A 24875-nucleotide genomic window follows, 5' to 3' on the forward strand; every position below is an offset into this window, starting at 1 on the left:
GGAGAGTAGAAATCGGGCAGAGATAGGGTAGAGGATGAATTGGAGGCAGAGATTTTTGGCAACAAGACTAATTAGAAGGTCACTGTGATGGTCCACGTGAAATGAGAAGGAATCATTAGGGAACCAGCAGCTAGATGGAAGGCAGGGGGCCAGTCAGAAGACCTTCTGGAGTTGGAATTGGCTGGATTATATTTGAGGGAACTAGGTGTTCTTCCAGCTGGAGTAAGAATTCAATTTACATGAGATTTATTAATAGGGGGAAAAAAGCTAAGTTTTATTATGTGCACATGGAGGCCCAGTAATGAAAATGAGACCCAAAGAAATGACCAGGTCAGGTAGTTGTTTTTTTTTTTTTTTTTTTTTTTGCGAGGAATTTACAGGATAAAGAAAACAGGTGTTTGGGATCTTTAATTAGTAAGGAATTCTAAGTGGAATTTGGGCTGAGGCAGTGGATTAGTAACAAGGTTTCCTTCTCTGGCTTCTGAACTTTAAAGTACCTGTCTCTGGTGATATGGATTTTTTTTGTTGTTGTTTTTTACTTCTTAGTATAGGGAGGGGATTTTTCTTTTTTTAAGTTTTTTTATTAAAAAATTTTTTAATGCTTATTTATTTTTGCGAGAGAGACAGAGCGTGAGTGGGGGAGGGACAAAGAGAACAGGAAATGCAGAATCCAAAGAAGGCTCCAGGCTCTGACCTGCCAGCACAGAGCTCGACGCAGGGCTCGAACCCATGAACTGAGAGATCATGACCTGAGCGGAAGTCGGACGCTTAACCGACTGAGCCACCCAGGTGCCCCAGGGAGAGTATTTTTCATATGGGAGATTTATTTCCTGCTTTCAGAGAGAGAGAGAGAGAGAGAGAGAGAGAGAGAAAGGGATAGGAGGGTCTGAGTGTTCTTACTCACTATTTCCCAAGTAGTTCCAATTCAAAATAATCAATGTGTCACAGGGGTACATTTGGGGACAGCCTGCCCTGGGCCCCTACCTAGGGAAAAGGGATATAAAGGAGGAGCCCCCGCTTATTAGCCTGGTTTGGAGAAGATTAGGGGGGTTCTAGGGGAAGAGCAGATTGAAGGGATTTTTAAAAGAGGTGAGAAGTGGAAGTCAGAGAGTTAATCCATTGTCACTTATAAAGTGCAGTTTTAAGCACCAAAATCCTCATTTATGACTTGTGCAAGTCAATATTGAAGAATCTCTATGCATATGTTTTTAATCAAAACATTCACAATAAAATGTCTAGGTTGTGTGTGTGTGTGTTTAAATTTGATTTTATTGTAGCAGTTCACTAATACTCCATCTTCTCCCAAATAATCACCATGATAGTACTATTCCTATTTTGTGATTTGGAGAATAGACACTTAGAAAGATTAGGCATTAGAATTTGTCCATAGCCACAAAAGCGGTAGAAAGCTACTGTTGGCCACTAGATTTAAAACAGTAATTAAAATGGTATCAAAGCAGGTATTATGTACTGGATTACATAGAACATAGCTGGAAATCCACGACCGCATAACTTAGTAATTTAGTATTTAGTATATTCAGTTCAACTCAGATGTTTAAAGAGTATTTATGCTGAACTGGACTAGATGGAGAACATTTCTTGGAGAGTGGAAAGTGTTAATGTTTAGCTAAAAAATGAGACTCTCCTAAATAGGAAAGAACGGCATCTCAGGATACAGTGAGGAGTCAAGTAAGGATACTTTAATAAGTAGTTAGTTTATAAATAATAAGTTTGGGTCGCCTGGGTGGCTCAGCCAGTTGAGCGTCCGACTTCGGCTCAGGTCATGATCTCGTGGTCTGTGAGTTTGAGCCCCGCGTCGGGCTCTGTGCTAACAACTCAGAGCCTGGAGCCCACTTCGGATTCTGTGTCTCCCTCTCTCTCTGCCCCTCCCCTGCTCATGCTCTGTCTCTCTCTCTGTCTCTGTCATAAATAAATAGAAATTAAAAAAGTTTTTATAAATAATAGGTTTAATACAAACTACAGGTGGAAAGGCCTTACTGTGAAGTTGCTGCTGGCATTTAGAGTTAAAGAACAATCATATTGTTCTTTATATGTTGTTCAAATATATTTTATCAGTTATATATATATATTTTACTGAGAGAGAAAGTGTGAGCAGGGGAGTGAAGCAGGGGGAGAGAGAAAGAATCTTAAGCAGGCTCCACACTCAGCACAGAGCCTGACACGGGGCTCTATGTCATGACTCTGGGATCAAGACATGAGCCAAAATCAACAGTCAGATGATTGACTGTTGTCAATGTACCAACTGAGCCACCAGGTACCCTGTGTTTTATGTTTTATAAATCCTTCTATCTCATGATCATAAAGTGCTTAATAAATAGGAACTCATTAAGGAATATACCATTATTATGAGGTAGTTATATATAAACAGTTTCATATTTTCAGATGGAGAAGGTGAGGCAAGAAGTCAACGTATACAATGTAAGTTAGTGGCAGGTTTGGATGTAGAAATAGAACATAGTTTCTCTTCACACCCAAAACTTTGCTTCAGTAGGTGGCTTATTGGCATTTATAAGTTAAAAGCTTTCTTGTAAAAAACATTCAAATAAGAAAATCTGATTTAAGTTTCCCCCTTTCATATAGCAAAACAAAATGCTAAACACAAACTTGCCTGATTTAATACGATTTCAGCCCAGAATCCAATTTGGGGTCTAGAATATCTTTTCCAAAGAGCATGGAAACCTAAAATAACTCTTGATTTTTAATGTTTAAGGCACCTTATTATTTTTAAAGTGTTTTATTTTTTCATTTCACATCATGACATCTTTTCTTTCACCAACTTAGAAATTTGAGAAAGGCAAAGGAAAGCCGTGAAGGTGAAGGCAAAGCCAACTTGTGGCTTAATTAGAATGGAACTTCTGTTTTTATTGGTAAACTTCAGTATATGCCCTTCACTCAGACCATAGTCTAGAAGAATACTTTGCCCTGAGTAAATGAACCAATTGTTCCAAACAGATCTAGTTAGTGATGGGAGAGAGAGATTTTGTATCAGATTATTATTAAAAAAATTTTTTTTTAATGTTTATTTTTGAAAGGGAGAGAGACAGAGTGTGAGCAGGGAAGGGGCAGAGAGAGAGGGAGACACAATCTGAAGCAGGCTTCAGACTCTGAGCTGTCAGCACAGAACCTGACGTGGGGCTCGAACTCACGAACCATATCCTGACCTGCGCCGAAGTTGGACACTTACCCAACTGAGTAACCCAGGCACCCCATATCAGATTATTATTATTTTTTTATATTAAAAACATTTAAATATTTTTATTTATTTTTGAGACAGAGAGAGACAGAGCATAAGCAGAGAAGGGGCAGAGAGAGAGGGAGACACAGAATTGGAAGCAGGCTCCAGGCTCTGAGCCGTCAGCCCAGAGCCCAACGCGTGGCTTGAACTCACAGACTGCAAGATCATGCCCTGAGCCGAAGTCGGATGCTCAACTGACTGAGCCACCCAGGCGCCCCTTGATTATTTTTTTAATTGAAGTATAATTGACATACTATATCCTATTGGTTCCAGGTGTGCATCATAATGATTCAATATTATTATACATTATGAATGACCTACACCATAAGTCTTGTTACCATCTGTCACCATGCAGTTATTGTAATATTACTATCTTCCCTATGCTATACATTACATCATCATGACTTATTTGTATTATAATTGGAAGTTTGTACCTCTTAATTCCCTTCACCTATTTCTGCCATTCTCCAACCCCCAACTGCTCCCCACCCTGATAATAACAATTTGTTTCTCCCATCTACGAGTGTGTTTCTGTTTTGTTTTGTTTGTTCACTTATTTTTAGGTTTCACATATACGTGAAATAATATAGTATTTTTATTTCTCTGTATGGCTTATTTCACCTAGCATAATACCCTCTAGGTCCATTTATGTTGTTGCAAATGGTAAGATTCATTTTTTTCATGGCTGAGTAATATTCCATTACATCGATATATTACAACTTTTTTACCCATTCAGCTATTGATGGACATTTAGGTTGCTTCCATATCTTGGTTTTGTAAGTAATGCTTCATCACATAGGGATGCATATATCTTTTTGAATTGATGTTTTTGTTTTCTTTGGATAAATATTTAGAAGTGGAGTTGCTAGATTGTATGGTAGTTCTATTTTTAATTTTTTGAGGAATCTCCATACTGTTTTCCATAGTGGCTGTACCAATTTACGTTTTAACCAACAGTGTATGACGGTTCCCTTTTCTCCACATCGTTGCCAACACTTATTGTCTTTTTGATAATAGACAGTCTGATAGATGTGAGGTGATATCTCATTGTGGTTTTGATTTGCATTTCCTTGATTAGTGATGTTGACCATCTTTTCATGTGTCTGTTGGCCACCTGTGTATCTTCACTGGAAAAATGTATATTCAAGTCCTCTGCCCATTTTTAAATTGGGTTATGTGTTTTTTTGGTATTAACTTGTACAAATTCTTTATATATTTTGGATATTAACTCCTTAGTGGATGTATGATTTACAAATATCTTGTCCCACTCAGCAGGTTCCCTTTTCATTTTGTTGTTGGTTTACTTCATTGTGCAAAAGGTTTTCAGTTTGATGTAACAATTTTATCTTTCTTTTTCTTTTTCATTTGAGAGAGAGAGAGAGAAAGAGTGTGGGAGAGGGGTAGAAGGAGAGAGAGAGAGAGAAAGAGAGAGAGAGAGAGAGAGAGAGAGAGAATCTTAAGCAGGCTCTATGCTCAGTGCAGAGCCCCACATGGGTTTTGATCCTGTGACTCTGGGATCATGACCTGAGCTGAAATCAAGAGTTGGATGCTCAACTGACTGAGCCACACAGTTGCCCCAGTTTGAGGTAATTCTATTTGTTTATTTTAGCTTTCGTTTTCCTGCCTGAGGAGATGGGTCCAAAATATATTGCTAAACTAATGTCAAAGAACTTATTGCCTACATTTTCTTCTAGGACTTTTATGATTTCAGGTCCTATACTTAGATCTTTAATCCACACTGAACTGATTTTTGTATATGGTGTAAGATAGGGTCCAGTTTTTTTCTTTTGTATGTAACTGTTCAGTTTTCCTAACACCATTTATTGAAGAGACTGTTTTTTCCCTATTGTATATTCTTGCCTCATTTGTCATAGATTAATTGAACTTTATGTGACTTTTCTGGGCTTTCTATTCTATTCTATTAATCTATGTGTCTGTTTTTGTGCCAGTATCCTACTGTTTTGATTACTATAGCTTTGTAGTATAGTTTGAAATGAGAGAGCTTTGTGCTTCTTTCTCATGATTGCTTTGGCTATTCAGCATGTTTTTAGTTCCATACAAATCTTACGAGTATTTGTTCTAGTTCTATGAAAAATGCCATTGGTATTTTGATGGAGATTGCATTGAATCTGTAGATTGTTTGGGGTAGTATGTACATTTTAACAATATTCTTTCATTCTACAAGCATGGAATATCTTCCCATTTATTTGTGTTGTAGACTTTGTATTGGATTTTGTAAGGGGTGCATTTTGTGAGTTAGGGAAACAGTGAGTGGAAGAAAATAAATTTCTCTTTAAGGAATAGACAACATAATAGTTGAGGACAAGGATGTCTAAGCTCCTAAATTCAAATATTTTCATATTTTAATTTCCTAACCTGATATATTTGTGATTAAATAAAGGTTGTGTTTATAAAAATGTAAACATCCATTTAAATCGCTCGATTCTGAGTCCCTAGACAGAAACAATGATGTCATCAATAGTAATAATAATGGTAGTAACTGCTAACGTTTCCTAAGAACTTGCTGTGCACCAGTCACCATGCTAAGTGGTCTGTGGGCATTAACTTTTTAATCCCTTAAATCAGAGCTATTCCTAAATCAATCTGCATGAAAAATGTCAAACTTTAATCTGAAAATAAAGTACACTGTATAATGCTTAGAAATAATGTTATAAATATGGTATGTGTAACAATTATATATAAAGTAAAACTTAAACTGTATCATATTTAATACATTGCTATGTACTCATGTACGTATTTTTACAAGAATGGGTTCATGATACCTAAACTTTTAAAAAACTTTAGGGGTGCCTGGCTGGCTCAGCCGGTATAGCATATGACTCTTTTTTTTTTTTTCTTAATGTTTATTTATTTTTGAGACAGAGAGAGACAGAGCATGAATGGGGGAGGGTCAGAGAGAGAGGGAGACACAGAATCTGAAGCAGACTCCAGGCTCTGAGCTGTCAGCACAGAGCCCGACATGGGGCTCGAACTCACAGACCGTGAGATCATGACCTGAGCCGAAGTCGGACGCTTAACCAACTGAGCCACCCAGGCGCCTCTTTCTTTCTTTCTTCCTTCCTTCCTTCCTTCCTTCCTTCCTTCCTTCCTTCCTTCCTTCCTTCCTTTCTTTCTTTCTTTCTTTCTTTCTTTCTTTCTTTCTTTCTTTCTTTCTTTCTTTTTAGCATATGACTCTTGATCTCAGGGTCATGAATTCAAGCTCCACACTGAGCCTAGAGCTTAAAGATTTTTTTTAAAATACATTTTATATTTAGAAGTGTTTTAGATTTATAGAAAAATTGCAAAGATAGTACAGAGTTCCCATCCCTTTTCACCCTCTTCACCCATTTTCTCCTATTATTAACATCTTAATTCACATTCCACACTCATTACAATTAATAAGCCAATATTAATAATTAACTGAAGTCTGTATTTTATTCAGATTTCCTTATTTATTTATTTATTTATTTATTTATTTATTTATTTATTTAGAGGGAGAGAGAACAAGGGTGCCTGAGTGGGGTAGGGGCAGAGGGAGAGGGAGAGAGAGAATCCCAAGCAGACTCTATGTGCAGCATGGAGCCAGATGTGGGGTGCAATCTCATGAATTGTGAGATCGTGACCTGAGGTGAAATCAAGAGTCGGACACTCAACCAACTGAGCCATCCTTCCCCTAGATTTCCTTAGTTTTTTCCTAATGTCCTTTTGCTGTTCCAGGATCCCATCTAGGATGCCACATTACATTTAGTTATTCAGCTGCTTTCAGTTCCTCTTGGATGTGACAGTTTCACAGACTTTCCTTGTTTTTCATGACCTTAACAGTATTGACAAGTACTTGTCAGTTGTTTTATAGAATGTCCCTCAGTTGGGATTTGTTTAGTATTTAAAAAAATTTTTTTTAAGTTTATTTATTTACTTTGAGAGAGACAGAGAGAGTGAGTGGGGGAGGGGCAGAGAGAGAAGGTGGGGCAGAGAATCTGAAGTAGGTTTTGCGCTGACAGCAGAGACCCAGGGTCTCAAATCAGGAATCATGACCTGAGCCACAGTCAGACTCTTCACTGACTGAGCCATCCAGGCACTGCTGTCTGGTTTTTTTTTTTTTTTAATGATTAGACTGGGATTATGGGTCTTGAGAGGAAGACTTAATATACTTAATCATTTGCTTATATCGATATTGACTCATGGATATTTACTTTATATTTTGCGTTCTAATCCATGCCTTTTTAAAAATGTACTTTCATGGCTAAGTAAAATGTGGATAGCTTTCGAAGTCAACAGAAGTGAACAACATTTAGAGGTTATGCAGTATGTATTTAATCAACCCGCCACTTTTTCCTTATTTCCAACAATGCTGAAATAACATCCTTGTGCATTCATTTTTGTGCACTCGTGTGACTATTTTTAGTGTATTATTCTAACCCCATCTCTAAGACACATTCATTATACCTGAGCTATGTTCCCTTTCTTCAACTATACACTGCGTTCTGTAGCTTAGGCGGTTTTCTCTACCGAGAATGCTCTTCTGCTATCTTTGCCCACTCAATTTCCCTATTTGATTCAGGGCTCAGCTCCAAGGCATCTTGCTGTAGAAGCTCTTCTGTAGTGTTTTGAAGAGAATTTTATGGTTCCATCCCACTTCTCTTTGTTGTGTATGTATTATAATACTCACCATCTGAGCCTCCTGTTTTATCCCAGGACTTTTTCCTGGGTAGTTTATTAATGGGCAGAAGAAGTGAGATCAATCACACTCATCTGTGTACTCCATTGCAGCGATGAGCCCATAAAATAACTAGTATATTTTGACTTTGAAGCGAAGAACCTGAGTAACTGACAAATTTAACTGTGCTCAATTTCATGGCTATTCTTCCTTTCTTTCACATATATTGTTGTTGCTACATGCTTCAGGGAGTTGAATATAGGTGCTAGTTTTTGTTTAAAGTGCAAATAACTGTGCTGTAGTTTAAATGTAATGTTTTCCAGCTGTCTGTCAAAAATGTTACTGGAAGGCTTTGGTATTACAGTGTCTTACAAAATGGGCATTTTAATGTGCCAAGTATTTATAGGAAATCGTATATGAAAGCAGGAGAAATGAAACGATTACATAAGGCCCCTTATACTTCTGACTTTCTTTTAAGTAAGCAGGGGGCGTTATGTACCCTAAATATTATGGTTAGTAATAAGAGGTGCATGTCAAAAAGCAAAACAAAAACAAAGCAAAGAGACAATGTTAGTTTGGTTGTGACGCTGTCAGCTGAGGCTAAAGATCTCATACTGCTTTGTGATGACACACCCAGACTGTACTTAGGCAGATTCGCGCCCCTTCCTTTAATACTTGGAGACGAGGTAACCCACACATCCGTGACCCCCCAACTAGGTTGGAGGAGGCCTTGCCGCAGGCGCGCGCGCACAGACCGCCACCCGCGGACACCTGGCTCCGGGCTCAGCCAGGCGGGGGGCCCCGCCTCCGATCTACCGAAGCCCAATCATCTGGAGAGTCTGGGGTACGTCCCGCGCCGGCCACGCCCCCAGCCTGCGGGGCGGGGGGCGTCCTTAAGAGCCGGCCGGCGGGCCCCCGACGCAGTAGGGGGGTGCGGGGCTGTGGGCTGGAGGCCTGAGTGCTGTGCTCTGGGGTGCCGGCTCGCCTCCGCCTTCCTCCTCGCGGCAGCCTCCGTGCCCTGCGCCGCCGTCCCACCGGGGGCTCCACCGCCCTCTCCTCGGCCTCACCAGCCCGCCGGCCGGGCGCTCGGCGGCTCTTCCGTGAGCCCGCCGGGAACTCGCACCCCTCGCGCTCCCCTGGCTCCCGAGGGGGCCGCCTCGGGCCATGGTGCCCTTCCCCGAGGAGCCCGCCGCCGCGCGGGGGACGAGCGAGGCGCAGCCGCCGGGCCCCGCGCCCACCGGGGCAGCTCCGCTGCCGGGCCCGGGACCCTCGGACGGCCCCGAGGCGGTCGTCGAGAAGGTGGAGGTAGAGCTGGCGGGACCGGCGGGCGCTGAGCCCCCTCAGCCTCCCGAGGGCGGCTGGGGCTGGCTGGTGATGCTGGCGGCCATGTGGTGCAACGGGTCGGTGTTCGGCATCCAGAACGCCTGCGGGGTGCTCTTCGTGTCCATGCTGAAGACCTTTGGGTCCACGGACGATGACAAGATGGTCTTCAAGACAGGTGAGGCGCGGAGCCGGCCGGGGCCAGCCCGGGGTAGGGGGAGAACGGGCATGGGGCCCCTGAGCGCATCCCGCGTGCGGAGTGTGCCCGCGCCGGCTTGTGCGCCTCGGTGGGTCCCTGTGTGTGGGAGAGCGTGAGAGAGGTGGGTCTGTCCCATCGCAAATGCAGCCTATCGCTCCAGGGGCCTCGGTGTGCCTGGCTTTGTAGTGAATACAGATTTGGGCACAGTGTGTTTGGAAACAAGCCGCAGAACTTACTTCCCAATAAGCAAGAGTAGGGTTTAAGAGTCTACGTATACTTTCCTCTTAATTGTCGAGAGCAAACAGAACCTTCCAAACCCAACGACACCGCACTGTGATTTTTGCAGTCTCTTATGCGACCGTGACCGTTGGGTTTTCGTTCATGTGCCTCCGGGGCTGCAGAGGGGCGTGTGTGCTGAGGGGAGGCACGGTTGGCGAGATTAAAGAGATTTATTCCAAGGTCAAGGGGAGTTCCCCAAGGGAGCTCTGCCAAGAGCCCTGGTTTCGTGGTTTGTTTGTTTGTTTGCTTGTTTTGGGGGGGGGGGGGCACTGTGTGCTAAATATAGAAAGCATAGGAGGCAGCCAGATCAGGGACTGGGAGGAGGAAGGTGAAGGGTTGCCCTTTCCTGCTGTGTTGTCATATTTAACCATATACTAGACTAGATGAAAAAGTGCAGACTCAACATTTTTTTTTTCCCTGTAGAGACTTATAATGTGATCTCTTGACAGGCAAAAAACAAGTCCAAGACCTTTTGTATATAACTCTTTTACATACATTATTGTACTTCAACCTGCAAGGCAGGTGTTATCAGCCTTATTTAAGAGAGAAAACTGAAGCTTGGTAAAATAGTGTCTTCGTGAGTAGCAGAATGGAGATAGAACACACATCTTATGACTTAAAGGGCTAAGGGATTTCCATGACTAAATAAGGCTCCTCCCTGCCATTTGAGGAACTTTATATGATTAATAGTCTTTTTTTAAACCTTAATTTTCTATTTTTAGTGACTGTTCCTTAGGACTTTAGTGTGCATACAAAGAACATGCAAGAGACTGTTCTAACAAATTCTAAGGCAGAGGTAATGTTGGGAGTTTTAAAACCTTTTATAAATACTATTATACTGTATGTATCATTCTGCAGTGTGCTTTTCTTCTACTCTGCAATGTTTGCAATTTATCCGCATAATATCTCAACTTGAACTGGTAGCTTAAATTCTTTACATTTTAGCTCCAGGTTTTCCATTGTATGATATATTATACTTTACTAATGCATTCTCCCTTTAATAAACGTTTAGATTACTTCCACACTTAATATAAACAATGCTGCAATGAATATTCTTGTACACTGTCTCTTTGCATATGTGATAATGTACCATATTTAATTGGGAATTTCTGTTCCTTAAACAGTAGCTCTTGAACTACTGTGTTACGCAGGTCACAGGGCTAGTAATAGGCTAATGTAATATCCTATACTTATTTTTATGGAAGGCAACTGTTGAAAGTCTAGCAGGATTGATATGCATGTGCAATATTGAACAAAAAAAATTTTTTTTTATATGAGCATGGGTATCTGGTAGGGAGAAGCTCAAGGAGGCAGATGGAATTGGTAGAGTCAACATTTTAAGACTGGTTCCTTTAGCATTTAGCATATTCTTGACTAGGATTACAGATTTTTAATGCAGTCAAGATAGCAAGACAACAGTCTTTTGTTTACCAGTGTTTCTGCCAACTCAGGTGAGTAGGTCCTTTCTATCTGTGGATTTTTTCTCCTTCATTTTATGAGAGTGAGAGTGTGTGAGTGAGCAACTATGGGGGAAAAACCATAGGAGGGCCAGAGTTTTACTGTGTCGCAGCCTTGACCTATCTTCCATCCCCAAAGTTCCTGTTGGCTACAATGTTCCAACACAGGCCACCTGAGGGGGGACGGAGGGGACAGGAACCTGCTCTCTTGAGCTTTTTGAAGCTATTTTCAGTTTTGATGAATATCCTTCTCCATTTACTCAGTTGAATCCTTGACGATTTTCAGTTATGTTTGTGTATATGTGGGTGTATATTGTATATATAGTTATACAAATATGCCAGCTAAATACTGAAAATCTTTTTACTTCTGCACATGACTCCCATGTATGGTTGTGCCCTTGCACAAAGGTGCCCAACTCAGGGTAAGTGGTGCCTGAAAACCAGCCTGTGCTCTGGGTGCCCGCCTATATACTTGTAATGGCCCTGTATGACATAGCAGCTACATTGAATCTTTACTTGGATACTATGTGATACAGAGCTGATAACTGATAAAATTTAAGGTCTAAGGAAGAACAAAGATTTAACCTCATCTGTGAAAAAATGGTGACAAGATACTCTTTAAGCCAGTTAATACTGAGACCTACCCACCCCCTGCGCCAGCCCAACACACACACACACACACACACACACACACACACACACACACACACACGCAGGTGTTTCATAGTCCATCCTTCACAGAAGGTATTAAAGTATTTGAGAATACCTGAAGTTTGACTGTTCAGGCTTCTTTATTTTGTTATTCTAATGCTGAGTCATCTGTGATCAAACAGATGCAAGCTTCAAGTACAATACAAAAAATATCTGAATTGTTTAAGGCTTTTATTTTTCAAACTTTTGGTCCATTTTTTATTACTGTTATTCATGATTGATAATCTCAGCATTAGAGAGCATTTAATTCTGTCTCCATGTTTTCATTGGTTTCTTCATAGTGATGAGCCCTAGGGCACAAAGGGAGGTAGTGATGGAATGCAAATTGAGGTTTCTAAATGATAGTTCACTTTTCTTGAGAACTACCTATGTGCCAGGCCCAGTGCCTGCATTCCTATTTAAACATTACAACAAGTCCAGGATATTGGCTTAATTAAATATCTTTCTTTTCAGATGTGGAAACTCAGGCTTACAGAGTTTAAGTAAGCAGTGGAGCCAGGATTCAGCCTCAGGCTTATGTCTCTAGAAATGGGGTTTTTAATGATTGATCATATTGCATTGAGTAGATAACTTTTGCTAATTCAGTGTTCTTAAAATTTTTTTAAACATTTGTTTATTTATTAAAAAAATTTTTTAAACATTTACTCATTTTTGAGAGTGAGAGAGACAGAGCGGGGGGGGGGGGGGTAGAGAGAGGGGAGACACAGAATCTGAAGCAGGCTCCAGGCTATGAGCCATCAGCACAAGGCCCGATGTGGGTTTGAACTCACAGAGTGCGAGATCGTGACCTGAGTCAAAGTTGGATGCTTAACTTACTGAGCCACCCAGGCACCCCAACGTTTATTTATTTTTGAGAGAGAGAGAGAGAGAATGCAAGCAAGGGAGGGGCAGAGAGAGAGAGAGAGAGAGAGAGAGAGAGAGAGAGGGAGGGAGACACAAGATCTGAATGAAGCAGGCTCTGAGCTGTCAGCACAGAGCCCGATTCAGGGCTCGAACTTGTGAACCATGAGATTATGATCTGAGCAGAAGTCAGACGCTTAACTGACTGAGCCACCCAGGCGCCCCTGCTAATTCAGTATTCTTTATGTTGTATATCAATTCAAGCATTAATTGACTGAGCACTATTCCAGGCATTCTAGGGTTGGAAAAGAAGTTTGAAAGGTCATGATCTCACAGTTTGTGAGTTGGAGCCCCAAGTCGGGCTCCTTGCTGACAGCACAGGGCCTGCTTGGGATTCTGTCTGTCTCTACCCCTCTCCTGTGTGTGCACTGGAGCAATTTCTCACTCTCTGTCTCTTTCAAAATAAAGAAAAGGCTTAAAAAGTCTGAAAGATTAGGGTGCCTGTTTCTTGATCTTACTTTGCTATCAATAAACGATTGCCAATTGTTAATGTCTCATTGAAATAGATTTTTGTAGAGGGACTTCTATGGAGAAACAAGATAATTTCATATGGCACTTAAGCAAAAATCTGGGGTTTCCTTTGAAGAACCATGTTCCTTTAGATTGATACACGGTAGGATGATGTTTCCAGACAGAACTGAAAAGGAGCCTTTCTCAGGCTTACTTCTTTTCAGGCTATCTTAACTCTTCCTATGCAAAACAAAAACAAAACAAAAAAACCCAACAACAACAACAACAACAACAACAACAACAACAACAACAAAAACAGCCAAAAAACCTATGCAACTGATGATCCACCCAAAATTTCTCAGGAAAGGCCCTGAAGAAATTCATTCACACGAAGATATAGGTTAGTTTATACATCTTCATGTTACTCCTTATTCATTCTACAACTGTTTACCAAGTTTCTGACACTCTGTGCTGGGCCCTAGAGATGGTAATTGAGAGAAACAAGGTCAGCTGTTCTCAAGGATTTTTTGATCTTCTGTGGGATACAAATGAGTAAACAGAATACTTCCCTGAGGCATTTGCAATATATCCGTGCTCAATCTTATTTTAAAAAGCTGAAATTCTAAGGAAATTCCAGTGAATGGTGAGGGCTGAGAAAGGCATTTGATGGCCTCTTTCTCTATGGTAATAAATCTTACTTTATTAATTTGAGACTTTGGAAAGGGCAAGCAAGCTGAACTGCAAGTTAGGCAGTAGAACTAATGGAAAGTGTTGAGTGTATCCCGGCCCCACTGTGTTATCCTGGCTGCTGATGACATGGTACGCAGAGGTCTGCCTCATACCTCCTGCTGCATCAGAGGAAACAAGCTGGGCTCCAGTGGTCTCTTTTCAGTTGAACTTTTACCGGTTCTCATGTGCACAGGTAAATCTGATGCTTTTGGGAACACGAAAATAATTACTACCACTAACTGGAACATTATTTTCCCTTAGAAATCACTACTTGGCTGGATATTGGAAAACCCATTTTTGGTTCCTTCATGGAACTGATAGAGAGTCAAGGGTACTTTTCAGACGCAGTGCTGTGGACACTCTGGGATCTTACGAGGGTATTAATCTAGTTTACTTCCCTGCTTTCTTCCTGGAGAAAGAAATATTTTAATGGCATATTCACTTTTTAAATATATTTATTTAAAACAAGTATGTTTTCAGAATCAGTATTCAGAGTAGTTAATGATATTCTTTTGGAGATAGGATATCTTTGTGGTCCAGAGGCTTGGTCAAGTAAATTCCGAAGGCTTCTTTGGGAATTCCGGAGGCTTCTTTCAGTAATTCCCAAAATGCGTTCTTTAATAACCTTCTTCAAAGGGAGGTCTGTGGTTAAACAAGTTTGGGAAACACGGCGCATTATCCTCCTTTCTTGGATATTTAAAGTAGAAATCAAAGTATTAAAAATTCAGTAGTTTTAAAGAGAAGTAGATTATTAAAAAGGTTCCAAAAGGGAGGCTCTTTGTCTACAATCTTTAATGCAACTCTGCCTTCTCTGTGTGGAGGTAGATCGCTCTTTAGACAGTTAAAATCACAAAGTAGGATTTTCAATAGCACTTAAGGAGCAATACATCTTGTTAGATCTTTCAGTATAATCCTACTAGCACCTCTCAAACTTCAAGTCAGTTCATGTTCCTGAAGGTTTATTTTTTTTTTTAATTTTTTTTTTAACGTTTTATTTATTTTTGAGGCAGGGAGAGACAGAGCATGAACAGGGGAGGGTCAGAGAGAGGGAGACACAGAATCTGAAACAGGCTCCAGGCTCTGAGCTGTCAGCATAGAGCCCGACGTAGGGCTCGAACTCATGGACTGCGAGATCATGACCTGAGCCGAAGTCGGCCGCTTAACCGACTGAGCCACCCAGGCGCCCCCCTGAAGGTTTAAAAAAAAAAAAAAAGTTTTCCAGGCACCTGGGTGGCTCAGTCAGTTAAGCGACTGACTTCAGCTCAGGTCATGATATCTCAGGGTTTGTGAGTTTGAGCCACCCCCGTCCCCGCCACGCTCACCGTCCCCCCCCCCCAACTTGTGCGCACACTCTCTCTTTCTCTCTCAAAATAAGCAAACTTAAAAAAAAAATTAACTGCTCAAAGAACAAAATCAATCAAAAATAAATGGATACCAGAATTATGTCAGGAGGGGTTTTGAGATATCTTTTTGAATAAATTATAGTCTGTGCTCCTGATGTGATTTGCTATATCTTTTGGATGGGTGCTTGTTGAACCTGTGTTGCAGTTCCTTGAGGCTTCATCCTAGGCCATGTACTTCACTTTTCCTACCTTCCTGTGTGTCTCATACACCCTATGGCTCCAGGCACTGTCTTGGGGTTGTTATTTCCAAATTTCTTTTCTGTGTTCATGACCCGTATTCATTATATTGGGACAGTTCCATGTGGATACACAGGTATATCATACTCAACTAAAATGAACTCATTTTTTTAGCCACACCATATTATATATATATATCTCCACCAAAAAGAATAGCCCACTTGCAAATAGACATATCCTTCCTTCTGAATTCTCTGTGCATGACACCTCTGGTTGCTTGAGTCAGAAACCTGGAATTCATCTTAATTTCTTATTTCTGCCTTTTCCTCTCCTATTTTGTTAAATCAGACACAGTCCTTTTGCATTGACCTCCTTAATGCCTCATAAATCAATCCTCTTCTTTTCCTTTAGTACTGTCTTAATTCATGCCTTCATTAATTTTGGCCTCAATTATTGTCATAATGCTTTAACTGGTCCACCTGTCCTCAGTTTTACACTTGAGTGACTTCTCTAAAACTTAGGGCCATATCATCTTTCTGTTTAAAAGCCTGCAGTGAAAACTTATTACTTCTAGGAAAATGTTGAGCTCCATACACCAAAGGACTCCAAGTTCTGGCCCTTGCCTGACCTGTTAGCCTTGTCTCTCACCTCTCTTCCTTCTTGTTCTTTGTGTTTTGGCCAAGCTGAAAGCCTTGTGCTCTTCCAAATTTATCCTGCTATCTTTTGCCTCTGTGCCTTTATGTGTGCCTCTCCTCTCTTCAGTGTAGTTGTTAGTCCTTGTAAGATTCTGATGAAATGGTTAGCCATTTTATTCCTTTTGTCACAACCATGGGAGAAAACAATGATTTTATGCAAGTGTTGTTACATTTTTGATGCAATTGGAATGTTTTGGGAGTAACATGAATTCAAATGAGTTAGGAATTAAATTTAAAGTGGAAGACAGCGGGTGCCTGGCTGGCTCAGTCAGTAGAGTATGGGAAGGGAAGGGGAGGGGGAGCAGGAGGGGGAGGAGGATCTCTGGGTGGTGAGTTTGAGCCCCATGTTGAGGATAGAGATTATTCTTAAAAAAGACTTAAAGTGGAAGACAGAGAACGTAATTGCAGTCTATTCTAATCTAGCATTCTGTGAATGGTATTTTAAAGAGAATCCATATTTAAGTGATAATTTGCACAGTCCTTTATCATAAATAAAGAGCTTTCATACACATTAACATTATTTTTTTAGAGTAGCCTTGTAGCGTGCTGTTACCTCCACAGATAAGAACGTTTTAACTTGCACAGTTTCGGGTTGGGGCACATGATATCAGTGTTTATATTTTTCAAGTTGAATTTAAGAGCATCTTTTCAGCTGTGTAAAAATTTGTGCTTATGTTAAAGTTGTCCTGAAATGTAGAACCTTGCCTGTTTTCTTCCTTGAAACTATTTTCTGCTTATTTCCCTATATATTCTCTAGAACTTTAATAGTGTCTTGTACCCAAGATATCAGAAATCCTGGGAAGTTGCTTTTGGAATAGAATTCTATTTAGAGTTATTACAATCCAATTAGAGATCTGATCTCATATTCAGATTAAACAAACAAACCTTGACAAAAACAAACTAAACCCCAAACACTACTTGAAAAGTTGGCTCACCATGGCTCTGAGCATTAGCCTAGCCTGGTGCCACCCATGAACCACGGTGTTTTTATTGGCAGTGATTCAGAATGAGCAACTTCAGTGCTCCTGGGAGCTGTACAAACCCACCACAACATAGCCAGTTCCTCTGAGACTGTAGTGATGGAGGAAAGCAGTGTTTTCAGATGTACATGTACATGTACCAAATGCTAAAGTAATGCTAAGATATCTTCATTAACAGCAGAAATAATTCCCTACCTTGAATATAGGAACCAGAGCTAAAAGAACTAAGACAATGACATGCCTTATTTCCAAGTTGCAAGTATTTTTTCATTTCAATAATTTTTAATTACGGGGATACATATGAAATACAGATGTGAAATAATGTATATGGACCAAAGCAGTGTTTCTGCTTAAGTTAATTCCGGAAAGATATATGAGTCTGAGAAGGCAGCACAGATCCACACCCGCCCCCCCCCCCACCACGAGGAGCATATCAGAAGTTCCAGAGAAGCATATTTAATTTACAAAATGATAGTCAAGATTATAATTCTGTATGCGAAAAACAAAAGAATCTAATTATTTCCATAATACAACCAAAAGTGACAAAATCTTAGCTGGTGGATAAATACAGAAGCATGGCTTTATCTTTTGAATATTATGGCTACTCATTCAAAAGGTAAACTACCCTTAGAGGTGTGCATCAAGGATTATGAGACTTCTGTGTTTATCAAGAGGGAACAAAGTTGGCCAGAAACACTGCTCCCCCATATGGAAGAGAATCACTGACTAGAGTTTATGCATTGGTATGCTGTTCAGCTATTACTTTTTTTTTCCCTTTGCTAAAGTAAATTGCATCAGCAGTGTTCTGTGTGTATTCAGAAAGTCAAAATTTATTCTTGTGACAAACTTAGACTGGATTCAAAACCAATTCTCTGATATGCTTTATAAAAGCAGTAAACCACTATTCATTAAATGGAGGTATTTTTTGACTCTTCTGGGTAGATCGGTATTAATGCCAAGTCGAGTGGGTTAGTCTGGTGGCCTTTTAATAGTAAAAAACCTTTTCATCTTGCTTAATTATCCTTTTTATTAGTTTTGACTTCATGTTCCATTTTTTCAAATGGCAGCATCTCAAAGGATTCACATTTGTCAATAGTTGTTTAAACGACATTCCACAAAGTTAATTGATGTTTTAGTGCAGTCGGGGGCAGAAAGTTGCCATTGTTGCTCTATACTAATCCAACACTCAAACTTTGGCAGCAATATCCTTAACTTCATACTTCTCCCTCAGTGCCAGGATTTTGGATTTCTTACTTTCTATTAGTTTATCTGTGGCCTCTAAGTTTTCCATGTTGAATAAGTATTACTTTTATAATAATAAAAATATTAATATTAAAAATAATTCACCATTAGCATTAGAAATACTAACTTTCATGACTATAGTAGTAAACTTGCCCTAAGAATAAGATGTTCTATAGGAATAAATGATAGATGTATGAAGGTTTCTTTTTTAATTTTTGATTTTTAAAACTGTTTTTATTTAGTTTTGAGAGAGAGAGAGCATGAGCAGGGGAGGGACAGAGAGAGAGAGGGAGACACAGAATCTGAAGCAGGCTCCAGGATCTGAGCTGTCAGCACAGAGCCTGACGTGGGGCTCAAACTCATGAACCACGAAATCATGGCCTTCACCAAAGCTGGACGCTCAACGACTGAGCTACCCAGGTGTCCCTGTTTTTTTGTTTTTTTTTGTTTTTTAAGCTTATTTATTCATTTTGAGAGTGAGCGAGAGAGTAAGCAGGGGGGGGGGCAGAGAGAGAGGGAGTACAGGGAATCCTAAGCAGGCTCTGTACTGCCAGTGAGGAGCCCCACAAGAGGCTTGAACTCACAAACTGTGAGATCATGACCTGAGCTGAAACCAAGAGCCTGCTGCTTAACCAGCCGAGCCACCCAGGTGCCCCTATATGTGTGGAGTTTTAGTTTTAGGTGTTATGTTTTGTCTCCTACTCAAGAGAAAAATGTTAATTATTGAATAGTCTGGAAATGGAAAGCCAATGAATACTAAACTTTAACTCTTCAAATTTATAATGGATGCATATATACCAGTGTTCTTACATGTGTATAGATGTCATTAGTATGGAGCCACAATCCCTACAGGGGAGTTTGAGGCAGGGCCCCATAGTCAGATACCTTGATAGTTCTGCAGCAAAATCTATGAGTATTCAGAGCAAATGGGACAAATAAAGGCCATAGTTTCATGTCAGTTCAGTTTTTTTTTTTAAGTTTTCTTTTAGTGTTTATTTATTTTTGAGACAGAGAGAGACAGAGCATGAACGGCGGAGGGGCAGAGAGAGAGGGAGACAACAGAATCCAAAGCAGGATCCAGGCTCTGAGCTGTCAGCACAGAACCTGATGTGGGGCTTGAACTCACAAACTGAGAGATCATGACCTAGATGAATTGGACGCTTAGCCAACTGAGCCACCCAGGCGCCCCCAGATTATATTTTGCTTCCAAGTGAAGTGTTGATATCATCTTACAAAAAACTTTGGGTTTGGGATTTCAGAATTGCCAATACGGAATTGTAGATTTACATGTAAATATTTACTTTTGTTGGGGCACCTGGGTGGCTCAGTCGGTTGGGTGATCGACTTCTGCTTTGGTCATGATCTCACGGTTCGTGAGTTCAAGTCCCCTGTCCAGCTCTGTGCTGACAGCTCAGAGCCTGGAACCTGCTTTGGATTCTGTGTCTGCCTCTCTCTCTGCCTGTCTCTCTTGCTCATGCTCTGTCTCTCTCTCTCTCTCAAAATTAAATAAACACTAAAAAATATTTACTTCTGTTTTTGGCTTCTCAGTAAACATTCTTTTTAAGGTACATTTTTCTGTATCACATAGTGTACCTACTTAAGGTTTTCAGTAAGCGTGTTCTTCTGCTGTACTGGTCTATCCTAGATTACTAACCAGCCCCTTTGGCTGGATGTTTGAATTGTAGGCAGTGTTATGCAGTGTAAGTATCATATCTATATACATCTTGGAACAAATTGTTTTTTCTCCTGTGGATTGCTTCCTTAGGGTATATGTAAAAGTAAGATTCCTGGTTCAAAGGGTGTGAACAACTTTATAACACTTGTTACACATTGCCAGGTTGTTCTTTAGAGAACTTGAGCCAGTTTACTGTGTACTAGCAATATATTGGTTACCTGAAAATCCTACCAGTGTTTTATTTTTATTAATATTTGCTAATTTGATAAGTGCCAATGCTATTTTTAAAAAGCAGCTTTAGATTATATTTCATTGCTTTTAGGGCTATGTGTTTTCCCAGTTTTTGAGCTCTTTAGAAGCAGCAACATGGTTTGGCAGCTATATGTAATATCTGGAAATACAAGGGGGCATATAGCAATAAATATCTTAGAGTAAAACTTTGTTACCATGGGTGGGAATGCTAGGAAGGCCTGAGATTATTCTCGTTTTTATTCTCACCTGACACACCTTGGTAGGTGGGGCACACCCTTGTTCCCATTCATCTTTTCTCAGCCCAGGTGTTGATCAGGGCCTTCTTTGGGATTAGAAGTGGGGATGGAAACTAACCATCTGGAGACTCGGCCAGAAGTACTTCCTGACTCTTCCAGGTGACACCTAATCCTTCAGAGGATCAAGTCTCCATGAGCAGCCCTGTCTCCTTCTCTGTGCTATCGTCTTGCCTCAACCTTCTCCAGACCCAGCCAGTTTGGTTAAAAATAGCTTTAGTTAATTAATTTGGGTGTATGTGTGTTACAGTTGTTGTCGTTGTTGTTTTGCTTTTAGTTTTAAAAAGATCTAGAAATCCTTTATTGAATACAAACCATGTACTAGGGGTCATGCAAGAAACAAACAAATTTGACTTCTTGAAGCAAAATGCCATGTACATAAATAACTCTAATGCAATATGCTACACTTATTTGAGTGCAGTATACATAAGATCTAGGATTTTAAAGGAAGGCAAAATGTTTTCTAACTGAGCTGATCAGGGAAGGCTTCATGGCAATAGCTTTTGAGTTAGGCTTTAAAGTATTGGTAGACTTTTCCTCAGCAGATCTAGCAGAAAAAGCTTATTTCAGGTGGAGTGCAAGGCCTAGGCAAGGGCTAGGAGGCAGCCTAATAAGGGATTTTTTTTGTGCTTTACTCTATATTTTATCTTGTTTTATCTATCCAATAATCATATGATATAACTGCTATTATGATTGTCCTGCTTTAGATGGGCAGCTAAGGCTAGTGAGCAGTGGGGCTGCATTTGAACTTAAGTCTCTTGCATTAGGACCCAGGCTCTTTATACCTGAGTACACACTGGACTTATTAAGTGAATGCACGGTGTTTGGTTTGCCTAGGGCCAGGGTATATATGTAAGGAAAGTCGCAGAAGATAAGGCTGGAAAAGAATGAGGGAGCTGGGGAACAGGATGTTTGAATGCCAGGTTAAGAAGTTTGGATAGGGGCGCCTGGGTGGCTCAGTTGGTTAAGCGGCCGACTTCGGCTCGGGTCATGATCTCGCGGTCCGTGAGTTCGAGCCCCGCGTCGGGCTCTGTGCTGACAGCCCAGAGCCTGGAGCCTGTTTCAGATTCTGTGTCTCCCTCTCTCTGACCCTCCCCCATTCATGCTCTGTCTCTCTCTGTCTCAAAAATAAATAAACGTTAAAAAAAAAATTAAAAAAAAAGTTTGGATAATAGGCAGTGGGGAGATATTGGAGGTGTCTGAAGTGTGCCTTCAAAAGATGTGACTGGGTTGCAGAGGGAAATACTTAGGAGGAACGCCAATTACAAAATCGTTGGCTGAGAGCTGGGTGAGATTTGAGGCCACAGTTGTTGAAATGGGAAGGAAGGGACCGATGTGAAACATTTTAAAGGATAGACTGAGGGAACTTTAGCAAATGATGAGTGTAGACTGTGACATGGAAGCAGAGATGATGCCTATATCTGGAGTCTATGTCTTAATACTTTACATATATATATATATATATATATATATATATATAATATGAATATGCATATATTTTGACAATATAATTTATTGTCAAATTGGTTTCCATACAACACCTAGTGCTCATCACAACAAGTGCCCTCCTCAATGCCCATCACCCACTTTCCCCTCTCTCCCACCCCCCATCATCAACTCTCAGTTTGTTCTCAGTATTTAAGAGTGTCTGATGGTTTGCCTCCCTCCCTCTCTGTAACTTTTTCCCCCCCTTCCCCTCCCCTGTGGTCTTCTGTTAAGTTTCTCAGGATCCACATATGAGTGAAAATATACAGTATCTTTTTCTCCCTGACTTATTTCACTTAGTATAATACCTTTCAATTCCATCCACGTTGCTGCAAATGGCCAGATTTCATTCTTTCTCATTGCCAAGTAGTACTCCATTGTATATATAAACCACATCTTCTTTATCCGTTTGTCAGTTGATGGACATTTACGCTCTTTCCATAATTTGGCTATTGTTGAAAGTGCTGTTATAAACATTGGGGTACATGAGCCCCTAGGCATCAGCACTCCTGTATCCCTTGGGTAGATTCCTAGCAGTGCTGTTGCTGGGTAGTTCTATTTTTAATTTTTTGAGGAACCTCCACACTGTTTTCCAGAGCGGCTGCACCAGTTTGCATTCCCACCAACAGTGCAAGAGGGTTCCCGTTTCTCCACATCCTCGCCAGCATCTAGTCTCCTGATTTGTTCATTTTAGCCACTCTGACCGGCGTGAGATGGTATCTCAGTGTGGTTTTGATTTGTATTTCCCTGATGAGGAGTGATGTTGAGCACCTTTTCATGTGTCTGTTGGCCACCTGGATGTCTTGTTTAGAGAAGTGTCTGTTCATGTCTTCTGCCCAATTGTTCACTGGATTATTTGTTTTCTGGGTGTGGAGTTTGGTGAGTTCTTTATAGATTTTGGATACTATCTGGTATGTCATTTGCAAATATCTTTTCCCACTCTGTTGGTTGCCTTTTAGTTTGTTGATTGTTTCCTTTGCAGTGCAGAAGCTTTTTATCTTGATGAGATCCCAGTAGTTCACTTTTGCTTTTAATTCCCTTGCCCTTGGGGATGTGTCAAGTAAGAAACTGCTGCGACTGAGGTCAGAGAGGTTTTTTCCTGCTTTCTCCTCCAGGGTTTTGATGGTTTCCTGTCTCATATTTGGGTCCTTCATCCATTTTGAGTCTATTTTTGTGAATGGTGTAAGAAAGTGGTCTAGTTTCATTCTTTTGCATGTTGCTGTCCAGTTCTCCCAGCACCATTTGTTAAAGAGTATGTCTTAGTACTTTTTAAACTGGGAGCCCCACATTTTCATTCTGTACCAGTGCTACATATTACGTAGACAGTTCTGGATGGTGCCATTGTCAGGACTTGAGGAGGAGGAGTTGACAGGGAAAGATTGACTCAGATGTTAGACATTTGAATGTTAAATGCCAGCAGGACATCAGGGGATGGATATCAGATAACTGGAAATGTAAACCTGGAGCCTCAGAATGAAGCTGAAGCTAGAGGTAGAGCTTTGGAAAGACCATGCGTCTCTAAGAGGAACATGATGTTGATAATAGAAACCCAGAAATTCTGTCTCAAGCAGACCTGGGGGCTTCTCCGAGGTAGTTTAGTTAGTGTCCCTTGAAATCGTCTTATTTAAAATTAACAAAACTTCGTTCCTTAAAGTCTTTCTAGCATTTACATTTCTCTAATTCAGATCTGCAACTTCCCAAAGGTCAGAATTGTTTTTTTTACTATCATTGTCTTACGTATTTCCAAAACGTAGTCCTGAGAATTATTTTTTCCCTGTAGTTTAGCATAATCGCTAAGGCTATTGACATTTACTCTTTCTTTCAAGCATGATGTAATTAAGCCAGTCTGTAAGTCTTATTTTCAAGATGTTTAGTTTTAATTCATTTATGTATTTCAAATTGAAATGTAAAGTATTGACAGTGGTGGAAAACCCGTTCTACAGGCAAATGTTATCTTGTAGATCAGTTTTCAGGGTGTAGTAACTGAGTCAGCTACTTCATTTACAATTCATAATGAAAATAGCTAACTCTTTAGTGTAGGCTGACTTTTTTTTTTTTTTAAATTTTTTTTTTTTCAACGTTTATTTATTTTGGGGACAGAGAGAGACAGAGCATGAACGGGGGAGGGGCAGAGAGAGAGGGAGACACAGAATCGGAAACAGGCTCCAGGCTCTGAGCCATCAGCCCAGAGCCTGATGCGGGGCTCGAACTCCCGGACCGCGAGATCGTGACCTGGCTGAAGTCGGACGCTTAACCGACTGCGCCACCCAGGCGCCCCTAGGCTGACTTTTTTAAAAATTATCTAGGAAAACTGGGAAATCAGAATAAATGAATTTAAGTTCTCTGACTAGCACTAGGGTGGAATATTGCACATTTGTTTAAGAAACATGATTGACTTTTCCAAGTTCGTCACACTAGATATCTGAGGTCTGGCAGTGGGAGGAGGAGGTGTCCTCATGTGCTTGCTGACTGGGAATGGAGTTGGTTGTAATTCAGATAATAACTGGACGTCTGGCTATGCTCAGGTATATTTTGCCTTAGTTTCCTGTCACATAGTGTAACAGTGAGACTCAAGCAAGATAATAGAATGTCAAAGTGCTTTTGGATGCGTAAAACAGCACAGATATGTCAAACAATGTTGTTATTGAGCAGCTTGGCATAGTGCCTATATGCGGGGGGTGTGTGTTGACTCACATGCTGTGCGGTAATCTTTTA

General features: G+C 40.6%; 1 protein-coding gene and 1 long non-coding RNA gene across 3 annotated transcripts in view; both read left to right on the forward strand.

Annotated features, from left to right (window-relative positions):
• The first annotated feature begins 8798 nt into the window (after positions 1–8798).
• The window catches only part of SLC16A10 (solute carrier family 16 member 10), a 121695-nt gene continuing 105618 nt past the window's right edge, over positions 8799–24875 (forward strand). Inside the window, exon 1 of one of the 2 annotated variants that reach the window (XM_086707599.1) lies at positions 8799–9411. In XM_086707599.1, coding sequence (XP_086563725.1) covers positions 9078–9411 — 334 coding nt within the window. In that variant the 5' untranslated portion in view covers positions 8799–9077. The remainder of the gene's footprint in view (positions 9412–24875) is intronic. The other variant, XM_025925833.2, reaches the window with a different exon arrangement.
• Positions 13529–24211, forward strand: LOC147581146 (uncharacterized). Its single transcript, XR_015251471.1, has 2 exons — positions 13529–14915; positions 15153–24211. It is a non-coding gene; the product is annotated as an uncharacterized LOC147581146 (long non-coding RNA).

Source organism: Puma concolor, chromosome B2, assembly GCF_028749965.1.
Source record: "Puma concolor isolate L17-30 chromosome B2, mPumCon1.1.hap2, whole genome shotgun sequence".
NCBI classification, from domain to species: domain Eukaryota; kingdom Metazoa; phylum Chordata; class Mammalia; order Carnivora; family Felidae; genus Puma; species Puma concolor.